Here is a 21,977-nt window from a genome sequence, read left to right on the forward strand (position 1 = left end):
ATTTTTAGCTAAGAGTTATACGTGATTCGATATGCTCTTATGATTTTTTACTAAGGATGAATTAATTTAAAAACGTTAATTAGGACCAATTCATTTTGTAGTAGATTACTTTCTAAATTTTAATAAATAAAATATTGATACGGGCCAAAAATAAATCTCAAACACATAATTAATTGGGTATTAATTAATCTAGTCTGATTCGAAAACCTAGGCCCAAAATGAACACGAAAACGATATTGATGGTATTGACGCATTTTATATTTTAAATTAAATTTATTTTTAATATTCTTATTTTAGTAGTAATTTATAAGTTCATATATATATATATCATATTATATAATTATAATTATTTAAATTTAATTAAAATTCTATATTATATATAAAAGTTTATTTGTAATAAATTAATTAAGAAAAATATATAAAAATTAATCAAATTTTAAAAATTGGGTTGATCACGTGCTTAACAAAGAATTAATATGGGATTAATCAAAATCGGAGATGCTCGTAACCACGATAAAACACTTAACTGAACAATTCTGAAAGTCTTTTTGATATGCTAACACTCCTAAAAAATTAACAAAATAAAGTGCACATGACACAAAAAATGTCCCAAGTATAATCATATGTAAAAAGTACAACTGCCCAAGTATAGGCCCGCCCAACTTATTCTGGTAATTCATAACATATATATTAATTATTGCTAACATTTTTTTTTATAAATCCTAAATTTTAATATTTTCTGAAATAATGTACTCCTTTCTTTCTAGCGAAAACGATTATTTTATACCCATTCTTTTCTTTAAACTCGCGATATTTTCAATGTTAATTAACTAAATATTCGGTTATATTATAATTATTTAAAAAAAATTATTTTGAAATAGCTTAATTTAAATTATATATATTAATATAATAATACATAATAATGAGAATATAATAAAATTATAAACGCAGAAACTTAAAAAAATAATATTACCCAAAACTACAAATATTGATTATCAACTTTTTATTAAATATTAAAATATAATAATGAATATTGATGTAAATAAAATTAATTTTGAATAATATAAAATTAGTGAAGAAAATAAAATTATTAATTTAAGAATATAAACATGAGCAAGAAAGAGAATGAGAAATAGGTAGGAGAGAAATAAGAAATAGGTAAGAGAGATTATTACGGGAGAAAATAAATGAAAGAGAGAGGTTGAAAATAAATTACGAGAAGGGACTTGTTAGTGGAAGATGAAATCAGCAGCAAAATTGATGAAAACTTGACACATAAATTTGATGATATAAATTTTTAAAGGGGAGTTTAACATATAAAATATAATTACTTAAGCTATACTTTATTTTAGTATAACGTACAAGATAACAGAGGACGAAGACAGGGACAAAAAGCAGCACCCATGTTAGCGTATTTCGCATCCTTACGAGCTGCTGCTTTAACCCAAGCCCACCAATCCATTACCTTAAGATATGTGGTAGCTGTTATTAAGTGTGTGCTTTTTGTCACGGACTTAAAACTCTCTTACTTCAACCGCACCGGCACTTAACGTTGAGCTTGCTCAGCAGACCTAACCCCACATTAATATGATATTAATACTGGAAGACAGATGTGCCTTCCAGTATGGGCCTAGGGGGAGCAGATAGCCAGATGGACTTCTAGTATGGGTCAAGGGGGAGTCAGATCACACAGGTGTCGGGCCCGATGTGTGAAGAGGGAGATTGTTAGGAGTTGTCTCACATCGTTTGTGGGAAGGGCAGATTGCTAGCATATAAGCAGCCAGTTAACTCCACTAGAATGAGACCTTTTGGGAGGTGCCCAAAAATAAATTCGTGCGGGCTCGGCCCAAAGCGGACAATATCATACTAATGTGGAGTTAAGCCTGCTCAGCAAGCCCAACAGGTGGTATCAGAGCTATGGTTGAAACGGTCCAAAACAATCTCAGATGGGCTACAGAAGTGACCTAGGAAGAGGCAGATGGGCTTGCCCGAGAATGGGCTCAAGGAAAAGGCAGATGGGCCTTCCAGTATGGGCCTAGGGGGAGTAGATAGCCAGATAGACTTTCAGTATAGGTCGAGGGGGAGCCTGGTCACACTGAAGGAGGCAGAATCGACAGGTGTCGGGCCCGATGTGTGCAGGGGGAAATTGTTAAGAGTTGTCCCACATCGTTTGTGGAAGGGGCAGTTTGCTAGTATATAAGCATCCAGATAACTCCAGTAGTATGAGGCCTTTTGGGAGGTGCCCAAAAAACAAATCCGTGTGGGCTCGGCCCAAAGCGGACAATATCATACTAATGTGGAGTTAGGCTTGCTCAGCAAGCCCAACAAGTGGTATCAGAGCTATGGTTGAAACGGTCCAAAACAATCTCAGATGGGCTCCAGAAGTGACCTAGGAAGAGGCAGATGGGCTTCCCCAGAATGGGCTCAAGGAAAAGGCAGATGTGGCTATGGGGAGCAGATAGCCAGATGGACTTCTAGTATGGGTCAAGGGGGAGTCAGATCACACAGGTGTCGGGCCCGATGTGTGAAGGGGGAGATTGTTAGGAGTTGTCCCACATCGTTTGTGAGAAGGGCAGATTGCTAGCATATAAGCAGCCAGTTAACTCCACTAGAATGAGGCCTTTTGGGAGGTGCTCAAAAATAAATCCGTGCGGGCTCGGCCCAAAGCGGACAATATCATACTAATGTGGAGTTAGGCCTGCTCAGCAAGCTCAACAAGTGGTATCAGAGCTATGGTTGAAACGGTCCAAAATAATCTCAGATGGGCTCTAGAAGTGACCTAGAAAGAGGCAGATGGGCTTGCCCTAGAATGGGCTCAAGGAAGAGGCAGATGGGCCTTCCAATATGGGCCTAGGGGGAGCAGATAGCCAGATAGACTTTCAGTATAGGTCGAGGGGGAGCCTGGTCACACTGAAGGAGGCAGAATCGACAGGTGCCGGGCCCGATGTGTGAAGAGGGAGATTGTTAAGCGTTGTCCCACATCGTTTGTGGGAGAGGCAGTTTGATAGTATATAAGCAGCCAGATAACTCCAGTAGTATGAGGCCTTTTGGGAGGTACCCAAAAAACAAATCTGTGCGGCCTCGGCCCAAAGCGGACAATATCATACTAATGTGGAGTTAGGTTTGCTCAGCAAGCCCAACAGGTGGTATCAGAGCTATGGTTAAAACGGTCCAAAACAATCTCAGATGGGCTCCATAAGTGACCTAGGAAGAGGCAGATGGGCTCAAGGAAAAGGCAGACGGGCCTTCTAGTATGGGCCTAGGGGTAGCAGATAGCCAGATGGACTTTCAGTATGGGTCGAGGGGGAGCCTGGTCACACTATTAAGAGGCAGATCCGACAGGTGTCGGGCCCGATGTGTGAAGGGGGAGATTGTTAGGAGTTGTCCCACATCATTTGTGGGAGGGGCAGTTTGCTAGAATATAAGCAGCGAGATAACTCCAATTAGTATGAGGCCTTTTGGGAGGTGCCCAAAAACAAATCAGTGCGGGCTCGGCCCAAAGCGGACAATATCATACTAATGTGGAGTTAGGCCTGCTCAGCAAGCCCAACAAGTGGTATCAGTGCTATGGTTGAAACGGTCCATAACAATCTCAGATGGGCTCCAGAAGTGACCTAGGAAGAGGCAGATGGGCTTGCCCCAGAATGGGATCAAGGAAAAGGCAGATGGGCCTTTCAGTACGGGCCTAGGGGGAGCAGATAGCCAGATAGACTTTCAATATAGGTCGAGGGGGAGCCTGGTCACACTGAAGGAGGCTGAATCGATAGATATCGGGCCCGATGTGTGAAGGGGGGGATTGTTAGGAGTTGTCCCACATCGTTTGTGGGAGGGGCAGTTTGCTAGTATATAAGCAGCCAGATAACTCCAGTAGTATGAGGCCTTTTGGGAGGTGCCCAAAAACAAATCCGTGCGGGCTTGGCCCAAAGCGGACAATATCATACTAATGTGGAGTTAGGCTTGCTCAGCAAGCCCAACAAGTGGTATCAGAGCTATGGTTATAACGGTCTATAACAATCTCAGATGGGCTCCCTAAGTAACCTAAGAAGAGGCAGATGGGCTTGCCCCAGAATGGGCTCAAGGAAAAGGCAGACGGGCCTTCCAGTATAGGCCTAGGGGGAGCAGATAGCCAGATAGACTTTCAGTATGGGTCGAGGGGGAGCCTGGTCACACTGAAGGAGGCAGAATCGACAGATGTCGGGCCCGATGTGTGAAGGGGGAGATTGTTAGAAGTTGTCCCACATCATTTGTGGGAGGGGCAGTTTGCTAGAATATAAGTAGCCAGATAACTCCAATTAGTATGAGGCCTTTTGGGAGGTACCCAAAACCAAAACCTTGAGGGCTCCGCCCAGAGCGGACAATATCATGCTAATGTGGAGTTAGGCCTGCTCAGCAAGCCCAACAAGTGATATCAGAGCTATGGTTATAACGGTCTATAACAATCTGAGATGGGCTCCCTAAGTGACCTAAGAAGAGGCAGATGGGCTTGCCCCAGAATTGGCTCGCCCCAGAATGGGCTCAAGGAAAAGGCAAACGGGCCTTCTAGTATGGGCCTAGGGGGAGAAGATAGCCAGATAGACTTTCAGTATGGGTCGAGGGGGAGCCTGGTCACACTGAAGGAGGCAGACTCGACAGATGTCGGGCCCGATGTGTGAAGGGGGAGATTGTTAGGATTTGTCCCACATCGTTTGTGGGAGGGGCAGTTTGCTAGAATATAAGCAGCCAGATAACTCCAATTAGTATGAGGCCTTTTGGGAGGTACCCAAAAATAAACCCGTGCGGGCTCGGCCCAAAGCGGACAATATCATACTAATGTGGAGTTAGGCTTTCTCAGCAAGCCCAACAAGTGGTATCAGAGCTATGGTTATAACGGTCTATAACAATCTCAGATTGGCTCCCTAAGTGACCTAAGAAGAGGCAGATGGGCTTCCCCCAGAATGGGCTCAAGGAAAAGGCAGACGGGCCTTCCAATATGGGCCTAAGGGGAGCAGATAGTCAGATAGACTTTCGGTATGGGTCGATGGGGAGCCTGGTCACACTGAAGGAGCAGAATCGACAGATGTCGGGCCCGATATGTGAAGGGGAAATTGTTAGGAGTTGTCCCACATCGTTTGTGGGAGGGGCAGTTTGCTAGAATATAAGCAGCCAGATAACTCCAATTAGTATGAGCCATTTTGGGAGGTGCCCAAAACCAAAACCGTGAGGGTTCCGCCCAGAGCGGACAATATCATACTAATGTGGAGTTAGTCCTGCTCAGCAAGCCCAACAAGTGGTATCAGAGTTATGGTTATAACAGTCTATAACAATCTCACGTGGGCTCCAGAAATTATCCAGGAAGAGGCAGATGGGCCTGCCCCATAATGGGCTCAAGGAAAAGGCAGACGTGCCTTCCAGTATGGGCCTAGGGGGAGCAGATAGCCAGATGGACTTCCAGTATGGGTCAAGGGGGAGTCAGATCACACAGGTATCGGACCCGATGTGTGAAGGGGAGATTGTTAGGAGTTGTACCACATCGTTTGTGGGAAGGGCAGATTGCAAGCATATAAGCAACCAGTTAACTCCACTAGAATGAGGCCTTTTGGGAGGTGCCCAAAAATAAATCCGTGCGGGCTCGGCCCAAAGCGGACAATATCATACTAATATGGAGTTAGGCCTGCTCATCAAGCCCAACAAGTGGTATCAGAGCTATGGTTGAAACGGTCCAAAACAATCTCAGATGGGCTCCAGAAGTGACCTAGGAAGAGGCAGATGGGCTTGCCCCAGAATGGCTCAAGGAAAAGGCAGACGGACCTTCTAGTATGGGCCTAAGGGGAGCAGATAGCCAGATGAAATTTCAGTATGGGTCGAGGGGGAGCCTGGTCACACTATCAGGAGGCAGATCCGACAGGTGTTGGGCCCGATGTGTGAAGGGGGAGATTGTTAGGAGTTGTCCCACATCGTTTGTGGGAGGGGCAGTTTGTTAGAATATAAGCAGCCAAATAACTCCAATTAGTATGAGGCCTTTTGGGAGGTGCCCAAAAATAAATCCGTGCGGGCTCGGCCCAAAGTGGAGAATATCATACTAATGTGGAGTTAGGCCTGCTCAGCAAGCCCAACACTTAACTCTTGTCTCCCCTTGAGAGCTACTAAGTAAGCCTTTCTAGCCAACTAAGTGAACACACACAAGAACACTTAGAGTATTTTGAAGAAAGAGAGGATCTTTTATTACTAAGAGCACTAGTGTTTACAAATGAGAGATTGTACAACTTTTTAGATGATCCTCCAAATGAGGGGACCTTCTCTATTTATACTACTCCAAGGAGGATTCTAGAACCTTTTACAATATTCTCCCACTCAATAAGGTTCTAGGAGTTTCCACCTAAAATATCTATCTAAGATATTTTCTAAGTACATTGCATAAGATTCTAGAGCTTTCTTTTATGTACAAGAGATTACTATAATATTCTAGATTACTCTAGAAAGTTCCACAAACAAAAAATGGCATGGACGGGTCCAAATTTAAGCGGTGTGTGACACTCTCCCCCACTTAATTCGGAGACGCCCTCGTCGACGTGTGATAATCGAGAATCTGCCTCTTGAACTGCCACAAATCTTGTTAATTCTCCCATGTAGCCTCACTTGTGGGTAGTCCTTTCCACTTAACCAAGTATTGGGTACTTGGTGGTATGCCTCGATGCCGAACGACTTGATCAGCCAGCACCTCATCTACTTCTCGCTCAAATGACTTTGTCATTAATGGAGGTGCGCGAGATGAGTCGTTCCTTAAGAGGTCTTCCACGTCTTCATGGTAAGGCTTTAGCATGCTTACATGAAAGACTGGATGAATCTTCATGTTGGAAGGTAGTTGCACCTTGTATGACACCTTTCCAACTTTTCCAACTATCTCAAATGGTTCTTCATACTTGCGAATGAGCCCTTTATGCACCTTTCGAAACTTAAATTATTGGGGAAGAAGCTTGACCATTACCTTGTCACCCACATGATACTCCATTGGTCGTCGCCTAACATCCGCCCATTTCTTCATCTTTTTGACCGCCTTGGTTAAATATGCTCTCGTCATATCCGCTTGTTCCTCTCAAGACTTAGCCATGTGCAAGGCTCCCGGACTTTGCCCACTTTATTGGTGTGCAACAGAATGAGGGGTTAGGGGTTGTTGGCCGGTCGTGAGCTCAAACGGGTTCTTATTCGTTGCGTCGCTCCTTTGTAAGTTATAGGAGAATTGAGCCATTTCCAATAACTTTGCCTAATCCATTTGGTTAGCCCCCACAAAGTGCCTCAAGTAGCACTCAAGTAGAGCATTCACTCTCTCGGTTTGTCCATCGGTTTGGGGGTGAAATCTAGTAGAGAAGTGTAGTTCGGACCCCGAGTAATTGAACAATTCTCGCCATAACTTCCCCGTGAAGCACGAGTCTCGATCACTTATGATGGTTTTGGGGAGCCCCCAAAACTTAACCACATTCTTGAAGAACAACTGTGCGGCCTCCTCAGCGGTGCAATCGATGGTGGCTGCTATGAACGTCCCATACTTAAAAAATCTGTCCACTACCACCATGATAGTGCCAAAACCCTCGGACTTGAGTAAGGCCGAGATGAAGTCAAGTGAGACACTCTCCCATGGTCGAGTAGGAATAGGGAGTGGCTCGAGTAGACCCTCCGGTTGCTTATTATCCACCTTGTCTTGTTGGCACACAAGACAAGTCTTCACATAGGCCTCCACATCATCTTTCATTTGGGGTCAAAAGTGGTTCCCCTCTAGAAGTGCATAAGTCCTTCGTTACCCCGGATGGTCCGCCCATTTTGTGTCATGGCATTCCCTTAGTTAGGTCTTCCTTAAACTTCCCCATCTAGGAACGTAAACTCTTGCTCCTTTTGTGTAGAGAAGTTCGTCATCTACCCAAAACCTTTTTGTCTTTCCTTCCATTGCCATGGTCATGAGTTGGGAGGCCACGGGGTCTTGATACAATCCCTCCTTAATATTCTTCAAAAGATCCTCCGTGGCTTGAGTAATAGCCACAAATTCCACCTTCCGACTTAGGGCGTCGGCCACAACATTTGCCTTGCCCGATTTGTACTCCATGGAAAAGTCGAACTCCGTCAAGAAATCTTGCCACCTAGCTTGTTTAGGAGTAAGCTTTCGTTGTGACTGAAAATAGCTAGTGGCCACGTTATCCATCTTGATGGAGAAGTATGAGCCCAACAAGTAGTATCTCCAAGTGCGTAAGCAATGAACAACCGCCATCATCTCCTTTTCTTGTACCGTGTAGCACCTTTCGGTGTCATTGAGCTTGCGACTCTCAAAGGCAATAGGATGTCCCTCTTGCATAAGTACCCCTCCAATAGCAAAGTCGGAAGCATCGGTGTGCACCTCAAACTCCTTAGAACACTCCGGAAGAGTGAGGACCGGTTCCTCCGTGATCGCTTTCTTAAGATCCTCAAAGCTATCTTGGCAAGCTTTGGACCATTTCCAAGTTTTGTTCTTCTTGAGAAGGTTCGTGAGTGGTGCAGCTCTCGAAGAATACCCTTTGATAAATCTCCGATAATAATTAACTAAGTCAAGGAAAGATCGTACCTCGGGGACCTTGGATGGCGACTCTCACTCCTTGATAGCTCTTACTTTCTTTCGATCCATCCTTAGTGTTCCATCCTTGATGACATGACCCAAGAACTCCACCTCATTCTTGGAAAATGAGCACTTCTCCTTCTTGATGTAAAGCTCGTTCTCCCTCAAGAACTTGAATACCATTCTCAAGTTCTTAGCATGATCCTCGAGCGTGTCGCTATAAATCACAATGTCATCAAGATATACCACCATAAACTTATCAAGGTAAGGGTGGAAGATTTCATTAATAAGAGTGCAAAATGTGGATGGGGCATTAGTTAGCCCAAACGGCATCACAAGTAACTTATAGGCACCATAGCGAGTCACACATGCGGTCTTTGGCTCGTCACCCTCGGCGATTCTTACTTGATAGTATCCCGACCTTAGATCCACCTTGGTGAAGTACTTTGCCTCTCCCAACATGTCAAATAAGTCAGCAATCAAGGGAATATGATACTTATTTTTAATAGTTACCTTGTTGAGAGCCCGGTAGTCAATGCAAAGCCTTAGCGTCCCATCCGCCTTCTTTTGGAATAAGACCGGTGCTCCATAAGGTGCTTTGGACGGCCTAATTTGCCCCGCATCCAAGAGTGATTTGAGTTGCTTCCGAAGTTCCTCCAACTCCGGGGGCGCCATCCTATATGGTGCCATAGCCGGTGGTTTAGCACCCGGCTCAAGATCAATCTTATGATTCACCTCCCTCCTTGGTGGAAGTTTCTTTGGTAGCTCCGGTGGCATCATATCCTGATTCTCATCTAGAACTTCATTGATTATATTTGGAAGGGAAACTCCATCTTCTTTGGGTTCATCATTCTTCATGACTACCGACAAGTAGGTCTCTTCTCCCTTTTTAAATCCCTTAGATAGTTGCATGGCCGATAATGTCTTCACCTCCTTGGTGCCTTCTATTGTTGGGACCATGCAAGGAGCCCCTTCTTTCATAATACACATCGAGTTATAATAAGGCATCGGGATAGCATTTACGTACCTTAGGAAGTCCATTTTCAACACGACCTTGTAGTCATCCATTGGGGCCACCGAGAAGTCTACCTTCCCTTTCCAAGTGCCAAATTGTAACTCGACGCCATGTGCTACTCCCTCCAAAGGCTTGGCCTTAGCATTATGGTCTTGAGCCACCCACTTTCATTAGAAATTTTTAAGCCAACCCTCTTGGCCTCCTCCAAAGTAATGAAGTTATGAGTCGCTCCCGTATCTACCATGGTTTGGGCCTTGTTCCCATTCACAAGTGCCTCCACATACATGAGCCCCTTGCTTCCTTGTGGTTTTGGCACCGGTTTGGCCTCTATGGCGTTGAGTAAGCGAATCGATCCAATGTGCCTTGCATCGGATGCTTGATCAGTGATTCTCTCTTGTTGCTCCATCATAGATGAGAGGGAGCCAAACTTCGGGCAATCCTTCATGGGGTGAGGACCTTTGCAAATAAAGCATCCCCCTTTTGGCACAAAGTTCTTCTTCTTTTCCTCATAAGCTTCCTTCTTGGCAAACGGCTTGTACCCCTCCCATTTGTCCTTGTAATCTTTGGAGCCTTTGTCTCCCCCACATTTTCCAAAAGTAGTAGGCCTAGCATGGGGCTTGGGTTTGGATGATTCTCCCTTTTAAAACTCCGTCAAAGACTCGGCTACAACAATAGCTTCATCCACATTCTTGACATCTCAACGTTGTAGCTCTTGCTTAGCCCATGATTGAAGTCCATCCGTGAAGTGGAATAGGGCATCTTCACTCGTCATACTTGGGATTTGTAGCATAAGAGTTGTGAATTCCTTAACATAGTCACGAATGGTGCCTCTATGGCGTAGCTCCCTTAGCTTCTTTCGGGCCTCATACACCACGTTCTCCGGATAAAATTGGCGTTTGAGCTCCTTCTTGAAGTCCTCAAAAGTGTCAATGGTGCATAGGCCTTTCTCAATATCGACCCACTTCCTACGCCACCACAAAGTAGCAATATCTGAAAGATAACGAGTAGCCATACGTACCTTAGTTTGCTCATCTGAGACTTCCATGCCCTCAAAGTATTGCTCTAAATCCCATAAGAAGTTCTCAACTTCCTTTGCGTCCCTCTTTCCTTCAAACGACTTTGGGCTTCGGGATCTTGATCCTTGGTGCCTCCCTAGTAACCATGCCCCCATTGCGAATCCCGGTCTCAATCCTTGAGAGTTGAACCTTGATCTCATTTATCGCCTCTTCCATCCTAATATCCACGACATTCAAGCATTCCTCATGGACCTTTCCTTGATCTTGAAGGTCCAAGATATCATTCTTCATTCCTTCAAGATCTAACCTTGTCTCCTCCGCCTCCTCAAGCATATGATGCTCAAGTGCTTCAAAGTTATTGACCATTTGCTCAATACGTGGGATTAGTTCACTCGTAGATTTTTCAAGAGTAGAAACTTTTTCTGCAAGTTGATCAAGGTTAAGACGGGACTTACTTGAGCCTCGAGACTTCTTGTCCTTGTCATTGCGTGGAATAACATCCTTTCCTCGGTCATTGACATTGCTAGCATCAGTGACTTCATCTCCTCCACTTCACGTGATGTCTTCCTTCAAAGTTACGCCCTTCGCAATCTTTGGCTCTGATACCACGTTGTCAAGGACTTAGAACCCCCTTAGTTCAACCGCGCCGGCACTTAACTCTCGTCTCCCTCTGAGAACTACTAAGTAAGTCTTTCTAGCCAACTAAGTGAACACAGACAAGAACACTTAGAGTATTTTGAAGAAAGAGAGGAATTTTTATTATTAAGAGTACTAGTGTTTACAAATGAGAGCTTGTACAACTTCTTAGATGATCCTCCAAATGAGGGTACCTCCTCTATTTATACTACTCCAAGGAGGATTGTAGAACCTTTTACAATATTCTCCCACTCAAGAAGGTTCTAGGAGTTTTCATCTAAAATATCTATCTAAGATATTTTCTAAGTACATTTCAGCTTTCTTTTATGTACAAGAGATTACTATAATATTTTAGATTACTCGAGAAAATTTCGCAACGAAAAATAGTATGGACGGGTCCAAATTAAAGCGGTACCTGACATTTCATGTTGATTTCAATACTAAATTTACTCGGCCTCAGTCGTTGTGATATACATGTGACTAAATTAATCGAATTGAATTCCAGTAATTTCTATTCAAGTTATTATTATCATCTAATGACTATTACTAGAGAACATCATCGAATGTATTTTTCAGTTCAAACTCGAATCTAATAGTATGTTAAACCGTGTCTACAGAGTTTATGTTAGAGAACAAATCAATTTTTTTGAAAGTTTATACTTTAATGGATCAATTTAAAAACTAATCCACCTTGCTAGTATGTATAAAAATGGCATTTCTGGTGGTTGATACAATTATAGATGTTTGGTTCATACAATTTATCAACTCATTTCTTTTGATTCAGTTTGTCTTTAGATATGATTAATTCTTTAAGCTCGATTTCAGGTGCTTCCAAATCTAGGAATATTAGAGTACTTAATAATCTTAGAATACATGTGCTTAGAAGAGGAAGGGCGTCACTAGAAATTATGCTTCAAAATAACGAGTCCCGGATATGCTCCGGATTGCTGAAGTCTTAGATCTTGGCCGCCTAAGAGATTGCTTATATTATTCTTACCCATAGTCCATGCAATAACTCCACAACTACATTGCAGCCATCTTCATATATTCTCAGTTAGTGACCAGCAGTTTGTGGCAGACGGAAGGAACCACCAGCGTAAAGCATTTGGTATACCGGTCTGATTCTAATCGTCAAGATTATGCTCAATACAGTTCCCACAACACAGGCTCCAGCCAGGAACAAGAATGTGAGCCTAAAGCAGTTGGGACCCAAGCAAGAAGAACCTTGTTGTTTTGCAGCCTCTGTATCATATACGTACCCGGCAAGCAGACCAGAAAAGAGAAGTGCACCAACAGGATTGCCCAACTGCATAAAGTTGAATATTATACCAAAATTTCTTAAGCCGAAAAGCTCAGAGGAAGTTGGAATCATTATACCAAACTGAACACCATAGCAGACCCCAAGTAATCCTGTTGCAACATATAAGGTGCCATTTAGAGCTGAGGCATATAACAGGTATGTTACTACCATTATCACTTGTGTGACTGTCATCCAAATTGTTCTAGGGATTGCTTTTGATCTGCAATACAAATTGAACACAGGCGGTGGTGACCAAAGTGTGGATCAAAAATAGCAATTATAAATGTCTAAAAGTAATAAGCTAGAGTAACCAGCTTAAAGTAATGTTAAGAAATTTTCTAAGTTATGGATTATAAATGGATTCAAAACGCCACAGCTGTGCTTAATAATCTCAGATAGATCTTCTTTCTAGGATTAAATAGACAATTTACTGTATCAGGTAAGGCAGTGTTTTCATTCCTTTTACGTCTTAGAAAGGTAATTTGAATTGACGTTTACCTCACAAAGTATTCTGAAATAACACCTGCTCCAAGACGGCCCAGAAAATTGCAAAAACTGAAGAGGCTCAACAATATTGTTGTATCATTAACCCCTAGTGAAACACCAATCTGTGCTAAATTATTGAGGACAGTAACTCCAGAACCAACCCCAAGGAAGTATACTACCCATAAAAGCCAGAAATCAGCCTTAATAATAGCTTCACGAAATTTAAAATCTTCTCCTCTCCTAGGTTTCCTTTTCTTCTTTATTGCTCCCTCCCCCACAGCCAGAAGCATATCAACTTCCGAAATATCTTCGCTCTCATAGTAGCTATCAAGTTGTGCTGCTGATGAAGATGGTGTCAACAATAGATCCGTTTGGTTTGTATCACTATCTCCTTCAACCAAGTTGTCTATAGAACTAGTTTTGTGAATAGGCTTATTGTTTGCAGGAAATATTGTCATTTTGATGGGGATAGCAAGAGGAGACATTAGAAAAATAACCATGATGCCAACTAAAATGTAGGATAGAGATTTGCTCAGATATAATATATCTTTCAGTATCGTAGTTGTAAGAAGATACACAGCAAGTGTGATACTCGCAGCTTGAGCAAAAAGAAAGTGAATGTGCTCAGACGAGTCCACTTCTGAAGCAGGAGTACATGCACGAATCAAGTACATCATTGCCAGACATGTAATGGGAATACCCAGAGCCATAAACAGCAACAGATCTGCAGCTGAGTCATTAAGAAGCATACTGTACACCTCTGTGAATACTGCAGCACTAATCCCAACATAACCTTTGAGAAGTCCAGCAACTGTGCCCCGGCTTAGGGGGAAATTCCTCATATTTGTAACAAGTACCGCTGTTCCAAACCATGCGCTGCTATTAGTGGCAACACAAAGTGCAAGCCACAACTGTGATAGCATGAAATGCGCATTATAGAACATAGAGGTCTGTGCTATTACTCGCATCAAGATCTCAAATACAGTATTGTAGTATAGCTTCAGAGTATAAATGAAACACCAAACAGAGTAAGCAGAAAACTACTCCATAAGATATACATTGTTCTGAGATAGCTAATGGGCACATAGCCATATCATTACATAAAAGATATCAGCATAAAATCTCTCTACAGAACGGGTATTACAAGGTTGATAGAGATAGAATCATTTCTGGATAAATTCATTAGGGTCAAAATGTAAAATTTCTCTACTAAAACAGAAAGGACAGCAAAGGAATCAGCTAAATATATGGAAATGGAGATCTCTGACACAGGAACTAATTTAAGGGATAATTATGTCACTGTGACCTCTATTTACTATTTAGAATTACCACTACTACAGTATATAATTGTTGCATATGATAAGATACCTAGGTAGGATTATTAGAGCAGTTTTGTCAATTCATAGCCAATGGCAAGAGCAACCTTCAAGTCTGTTTGGCATTGCTTTCCCAAAGTACAAGAAAAGTTTTTTGATCGTTTGTTGAAAAACATCTACACTGCCGTGTTTGTTAACATCTCCCCAACTGTTCTCCTAATTGATGCCAATAAATAAAGCTTCTTTGATGCCAATAAATAAAGCTTCTTAGCAGCCTTTCTTATTTTTTGAAAGAAATTATAGACAGTAACTTTAGTTCTAGATTAAACTAAATAATTATATATTATTCTTACAGAGTTGGAACATTTATCGGCCCTTAAATCTTAATCAGGAAGTAATTAGCCCCAATATGCAACCACACTTGAGACTTATCGCAAACACGAACCAGGCCTTCACAATACAAGTAAAACAAACGAAAAAATTCATAGACTTACCACCCAATAAGGCACCGACAATACAGTCCTGCTAACAGCAAGCCAAAGAACACCATAACCGCAGAAAGATGCAAAAACACCAACCAACAAAACAGCCCACGGCGGAAACTTATTACAGGCTATGCCTGGAAGAATGCCCACATTTTCACCAATATCATTAGCAACTCCAAGCATAGTAAGTTGTTGTTGACTGAACCCCAGTACTGATTTAAGTGCATGAGAATATAAAGGAAAAGTATAAGCATTTCCAGCAGCAATTTGAACCCAAACTGCAGCTCCAAGACCCACCCATGGTGGTCTACTTCCAGCTTTTAAAACAGCCATTTGTGTTTATTGAGCACTTTAAAATGATCACAGTCTCTGAGCAGAATGATGTTTTTCCAAAAGTTTAGGAGGATCTTTTCTTTTGGTTTGTGTCGGAACTGATGGGGTCTTGTTAATGTTTGGACATGAAAATCTTGTTGATTAGATACGTATGAAGTTTGTAGCCACATACATGTCTCAACAATTTAAGACCTTAAATCTATCTCTACCAGTGTTTGTTTTGATACATATGTTTCACAAGTAAGATTTGTGATCAGAGCACGGTTGGATAGCTCAAGTGGTAAAGGGCTTATCCTCTGTCGTCCCAGATCCTGGGTTCGATCCTGGCTCACCCCGAGAATTGTTGAGAACAGATACTCATTTGTAAGGCTATAAGCCAAAATTAGTCAAAAAAAAAAGATTTGTGATCAGATTCTGTGTTGACTTTGTTTTACTTAAACATCAACTATGTTTATTTTTATCTTCAACTTGTTTCTATTCTTTAATTTATTTCACGCACTTTCCTTTCTTGTAATATTTTCCATTGTTTTTACATGTATTTTATTGTGATTTCATAAATTATTAAAAATAATAATTTTAATCTTACATGTACCGAGATGTTTTAATATTCAATTAAGGCCCACCAAGGAAAAAAGAATTTAAAAGTTACAAAATCTATGTCATGGTATATGTAAGATCAAAACATTTGTTTCAGTAAGTGCTAATAATTTTTTTCTCTCCATGTAATGGGCGAGAGTTATCTGAGTTTCTCTTCATATTCAAACTTCTAACTTAAAAGTTAGGATTTGTGAGAGTTTTGTTTATTTTTCTATTTTCTCTTGACATAATATCGAGAGATCGATAAGCAGATGGCAAGCCTTGATAATGAGGAGGAGGAAAATGTAAGTTTTGTGTTTGAGGGCGCTGTGAAAAGAGAAGTGAATAAATATGAGTTTGGTTTAGTGAGAGAGTTTTTTACGGAGAAGACAATAAATTTATGGGCGATGAAATAAAAAATTGATGATGTCTGAAAGCCTACGATGGGTATTACGTTAAACAGTTGGAACATGTTATCTCCATATTTCAATTTTTTCACAAAGAGGATCTACACTGGGTGATAAAGGGAGATCCTTGGATGTTCGACAATGCTATGATGATTCAGGAGGTGGTGGGTGCAGGGGAGGATCCTTTTAAAGTTCCACTTTGGCATCTAAACATCTGGATACAATTACACTTACTATGGATGTAATGACAGAGGCGGTGGGTCAACAATTAGGTAATTTTTTCGGAGATTTTCTTAAATATGATACGAAAAATAACTCATCAATTTGGAGAGAATGCATGAGAGTCCAAGTTAAATTGGATGTAAGGAAACCCTTTAAGAGAAAAAAAAATTGTGAAAAAGGATGGTACAAAATTAATTGTGAACTGTAAGTATGAGAGATTGGGTGACTTCTGTTTTTCATGTGGTATGGTTATGCATATGGAGAGATTTTGCCGGAGATTCATTGATAGAAGTTGAGAAGGTGGAGAAAAAGAATGGGGGTTATGGCTGAAAGCACCACTGCGAAGGGTGGCGAATCAAGGACATATTCGTTGGCTCAGATAGGAGGGATATGCCATGTGGGAATCCAGAATTGGACTGGTTACCATAATTTGGGGGGGGGGCAATTCAAACAGGGTGAAGGAGATAAGTAAAGTGAGTAATAATAGGAGTTTGGTTGTTACTGATCCACGTAATATTAGCAGTAGTTCAAAATTAGCGAGATTTAATACATTTTCAAATTTACTTTTTGGGCAAAATGAGAAAGTGGATATTGGGATTAAAGTTGATAGTGGTAAAAGAGGGAGAGATGAGGTGGGTATTATGGATGTGAATTTAGGCCTAAATAAAACTGGTCCAAATTTTTGTTGGACCAAACGAAAGCTTATATTTCGGAAAGAGATTTGGAAGCGTCTTCTGAAACTAATATGACTACGCTTGTTGTGCAAGCTAGCCGCTCGCCATGAATCTGTTAAGTCGGAACTGTTGGGGATTGGGCAATTTTCGTTCAGTTCATGTTCTTAGAGATATTTAAGATCTCATCAGCCTGACTTTTTATTTCTTTCTGAAACTTTCTCAGTAGGTAGTAACATTGCAGACATTTATTCTAAATTTGGTTTTACTAATTTCTTTGCAGTAGATAGACAAGGTGTAACACCCCAGTCCCAAATCGAGGAGATTTTGGACTTCTGTTCAGTTTATAAGGCAAAGTACTACTACTATGTGTTGGGAAAATAAATAGTACTACGACTAAACTAACACGAGGCAGTTATATCACCAACTACAAGAACAAGACAGAAATACCAATAACGAAAACAAAACACGAAGGTCGAAAACAGAATATAATCAGAAACTGTAAAATAAAAACAAGACAAGAAAGAAAGCTTATCGTAATGAAGCTTTCAACACAGTTGAGTCACCAATCCCTCAACAGGAAGAGGCTGTTCTTGAAGAGTTTATTGCCCTCACCTACTGTGTTCAGAGTCTGCAATAACCTTCTAGGATAAAACAGTAACAGAACACTGATCTCACAGCAGCACGATGTTCACCAGCAATCAGACCTCAGTCACCCAAAAAACCTATGTACGTATGTATATTTTCAGAGAGAGATAAGGGAGATGAGAAGAGGCTGCTAGGGTTTTTACAGATGTGTATATATCTGTATATCAAAAACATTTTTCTTATTTAAAACCAAAAATATAACTGATCAGTTTTAATTAAAATAAATATTTCACTTAAAATAAATTTTAATTTGAATATTAATTAGGATTGTAACCGTTAGATATGTCCAATTTACCAAGCCCGGACCATAAGTAAATTCTAGGCCCACCAAAAAATTCTAACACATAGTGTTTATATTGAAATATTATATTAAGTCACTATTTATTTAATTAAAATAATAGTAAAATCCCTCGCCCAGGTCATCTCGCGTAAGCGAGACGCCGGGACATTCACCCAAATTGCCCTTCGACCTGACCCGACCCGACCCGAGTCATGTCATGTCGTGACGTGGCATGACGTGACGAGGCGGCGGCGACGTGCGTGTGTGTGCGTGTGTGTATGCGCGTGCGAGGCCCACACAATACCCATGCACACCCACATGCCTTAGTAGTTGTGCACTACATTTGCATGTTATACTACATAAAGCCACCAACTCTCTTTTACCATATCAATGTGATATTCAAGTTTCACAACTTAATCGACCACAAACCCATTTCAAGGTAGCCATTTTAACTCTATTTATTTATGGATTCGACTAAGAAAATGTCTTAGACCCAAACATGAAAGTTTAAGTCCTCTTATCAAGGAACAATTTCCAACTATTAGTTTCCAGAAATTACATCAAGATCATAATTTAATTATGCCTCAAAATTCCATTTTCTAACAATCCCCCACAAATCCATATCAGATTTTATCATTACCTATTTTTCAGAGTCGGTACCCTTCCGGGTTTAAACCTTCTAAGTCCTCTACTTCGATGGCTACCGAATATAGATGGAATATCTTACCTTGAATCTTTATCCATGTAGTGTAACCACACTCCATAGACGATGACAAGTCAAAGGCTATGGTCAGATGTACGGCTTTGAGATGTTATAGTCGTGTCTCAATCCTGTTCGTCGAATGCTTCGAGAAATACCCCTTTCCTCTAATTGCGACCTCAAAATAACATTCGCTTAGCTGGGCATCTCCAAAGATGTACTGCTAACATCTCGTCTTATGACTTGATCCCATTCAGAGTTCCAAAAACTCTTGCTATACTAGCAGTTTCAGTACCTTTTGAGGTTTCCAGGGGATAGAATCATATACGTAAGTATCAATCTATATATAGTAAAGGTACTACTGATTCATCCTTACAACTTGTTATTAACACATTGAATACACTTCGAGGGATCCCTCTCACGTGTATTAGGTTCCCGCGTTAGATTAACCATGATGGGTTATCAGTCTCATCCCCCACCTCGACTTAAGGACCACAGCATGCTCAATCCCCTAAGTCAAGGGATCAGATATATTATCCTGAGTTCCTATAAACTCTATAGCAATAATTTTATCAGACACAAGACCCCTTATATACTTAAGTCTAACTTGGACGTGTCTCTTTGTTTTAGCATTATACTTCACAATTCTGACCTTGTCGACAGTTGTACGGCTATTACAATGAACAGAAATGGCAGGAAACGGTTTGCTTACTACAGGTAACATTGACATCAGTCCATGTAATCATTCATCCTCCGTCCCCGTGGCATCCAATGCACACAACTCAGCCTCGAACATAGAACGAGTAATTAAATTATGTCTAGAAGACTTCGAGGACACTGCAGCACCCCCAAGGTTAAACAGATATCCAGTCACTCCATTGGAACCAGATTTCTTAGTTATCTAGTTTGCATCACTGTACCCCTCGAGTACCCCCCGAAAATCTCCGGTAATGCAAACCAAAGGAAATAGTTTCCTTAAGATATCTAAGAACTCTATCTAGTACCTCCCAATTAGTCTTGTTCGAACAACTTGTATATCTAGCTAATTTAGACACAAAATAAGAAATATTTGGTCTAGTCAGATTAGCAAGATATTGCAAACTACAAATAATCTGAGAATACCTTAACTGAGACACAGGAACCCTGAACTATTCTTGATAAGGCCAACTTTAGGATCAAATGGAGTACTAGCGATTCTATAATTTGAATAACCATACTTCTCAAGTATAGATTTCTCTATGTAATGAGACTGTGACAAGGTTATTCCATCAGTTGACTGAGTCAACTTGATCCCAAGAATCACACTAGCTTCACCCATATCCTTCATCTCAAAGTGCCTTTTAAAAAAACTCTTTGTCTCGTTAATAATCTCAATATTGGTTCCAAACAATAATATATCATCCACATATAGGCACACAATCACACATTCATTTCCTCTAACCTTATAGTAGACGCACTTGTCACTTTCATTAACTAAAAACTCAAAGCCTTAAACAGTTTCATCAAACTTCTTATGCCAGTCTATAGGAGCTTGTTTTAGGCCATAAATGGATTTGACTAACTTACATACTTTCCTCCCGTTACCAGAAGCAATAAATCCCTCATGATGATCCATATAAATCTCTTCTTCAAGGTCACCATGAAGAAAATCTGTCTTTACATCCATCTGATGGATGATAAGACCATGTACGGAAGCCAATACAATAAGCAACCTGATTGTTGTCATTCTAGCAAATTGAGAATATGTATCAGAATAGTCAATTCCTTCTCTTTTCCTAAAGCTTTTAGCAACTAGACTAGCCTTATAGTTATCTATTGAGCCATCAGGGTTTAACTTCCTCTTGAAAATCCCCTTACATCCTATAGTAGAACACCCAGTAGGGAGATCGATTAACTTCCATGTTCCGTTAGAAATAATAGAGTCCATCTCACCCTTCACAGCGCCTTTCGGTCCTTTCCAGTGCCTCGACTCCGAAGAATCCATGTCCTGTCGGAAAGTTAAAGGTTCATCCTCGATATTATAAGTGATATAATCACTTCCAAAGTCCTTGAATACCCTTGCACGCTTACTCCTTCTAGGTTCCTCTACTTCATTAGAAGTAGAGCTACTAAAAGGAATATGTCCTAAGTCCAATCATGTATTAGGATTTAGGAATTACTCTTTATGTAATCTGTTTTGATTTCATTGATTTTAATAAAAGACTTGTTTTGTTTTTATTACGGGCTCTATCTATTTAAGTGTTTAAATAAGATATACCATAGTTTAGAGTAAAGCTTTTATGGATTATGATGAGATCATAATAGTGAGACCTAAAAGATGATAACTCTAAACTTAAATAGTTCCTGGTCGTAGGATTACTAACTGGTAATTAATAATCCGCAAAGATCGGTACATACTATGCTTGCTTCATTATGAAGGATGTCTGTTCTCATAGACATTTGTGTGGTGACACTATAGCTAGTATGTAGGTGCTTATTATAGAATAAGTTCACTGAACATGACTCGCACAGCTGAACAACTGATGGAGTTCACTCACGTGTCAGCAGTTGTTCACATAGTGATAGTTGTACAAGTATCCTTAGACTTGAGGTCATCATAGTCATCTTGTGTACACTGAACTATGCTTTGGTTTAGTTCTTAGTCTCCAGGCACAATTATTAGGGCTCTACCGGGTATAGGAATTTGTACACGAAGATAGTGTATGATCAATAAAGGATCTACCCCTTCCAGTGAAGGAAGTGAATGTTCAAGGCTGATCCACTTATGCTAGTTCAGGAATCTCTGGCCAGGGTGAATGAAATTAGAAAGGAGTTTCTAATTTGCATAGAACTACGCATATTAAATGGTAAGCAAGTGATTAAATTAGATAGGCTTGACACGAGATCCATGCCTTGTATTTAATCGGGACATTGTAGGGTAGAAGGAGTTTATTGTACGGTAACTATTCACTGAATAGGTTCTTGGTATTCTAAGCAGTGAATTCATATTATCCGGATAGTCGCGATATGCTGAGAAGTATCCCTCACGATGTAGATTAGAGAATTTATATAAATAATGATAAAATAGTTTTATTATTATTTATTTCTACTACCGGCTTAATATTGAACCTATAGGGTCACACCATAAAAAGAGAATGATTTAATGGTGGAGGAATTAATTAATAATGGCTAATAATTATTTATTTGTGAAATAAATAATTAATTGGCAAATTTAATAATTGATTAAATGAGATTTAATTGATTATAAATTAATTAAGAAAAGTTCTTAATATTATTAATTAAGAATTTAATTTTTGGAAATTAAATCAAGAGAGAGAATTATTTCTAAA

General features: G+C 40.5%; 2 protein-coding genes across 2 annotated transcripts; both read right to left on the reverse strand.

Annotated features, from left to right (window-relative positions):
• Nucleotides 1–6,592: 6,592 nt before the first annotated feature.
• LOC141685600 (uncharacterized) lies at nucleotides 6,593–7,057 on the reverse strand. Its single transcript, XM_074490692.1, has 2 exons — nucleotides 6,965–7,057; nucleotides 6,593–6,922 (listed from the first exon to the last, which is right to left on the reverse strand). Exons 1-2 carry the CDS (start codon nucleotides 7,055–7,057, stop codon nucleotides 6,593–6,595), a joined length of 423 nt encoding a protein of 140 aa, XP_074346793.1.
• Nucleotides 7,058–11,981: 4,924 nt separating this feature from the next.
• LOC141684870 (protein NUCLEAR FUSION DEFECTIVE 4) lies at nucleotides 11,982–15,397 on the reverse strand. Its single transcript, XM_074490008.1, has 3 exons — nucleotides 14,821–15,397; nucleotides 13,023–13,921; nucleotides 11,982–12,744 (listed from the first exon to the last, which is right to left on the reverse strand). Exons 1-3 carry the CDS (start codon nucleotides 15,142–15,144, stop codon nucleotides 12,279–12,281), a joined length of 1,689 nt encoding a protein of 562 aa, XP_074346109.1. The 5' UTR covers nucleotides 15,145–15,397; the 3' UTR covers nucleotides 11,982–12,278.
• Nucleotides 15,398–21,977: the final 6,580 nt, after the last annotated feature.

The sequence above is a fragment of the Apium graveolens genome, chromosome 9, assembly GCF_009905375.1.
Source record: "Apium graveolens cultivar Ventura chromosome 9, ASM990537v1, whole genome shotgun sequence".
Classification (NCBI taxonomy): Eukaryota; Viridiplantae; Streptophyta; class Magnoliopsida; order Apiales; family Apiaceae; genus Apium; species Apium graveolens.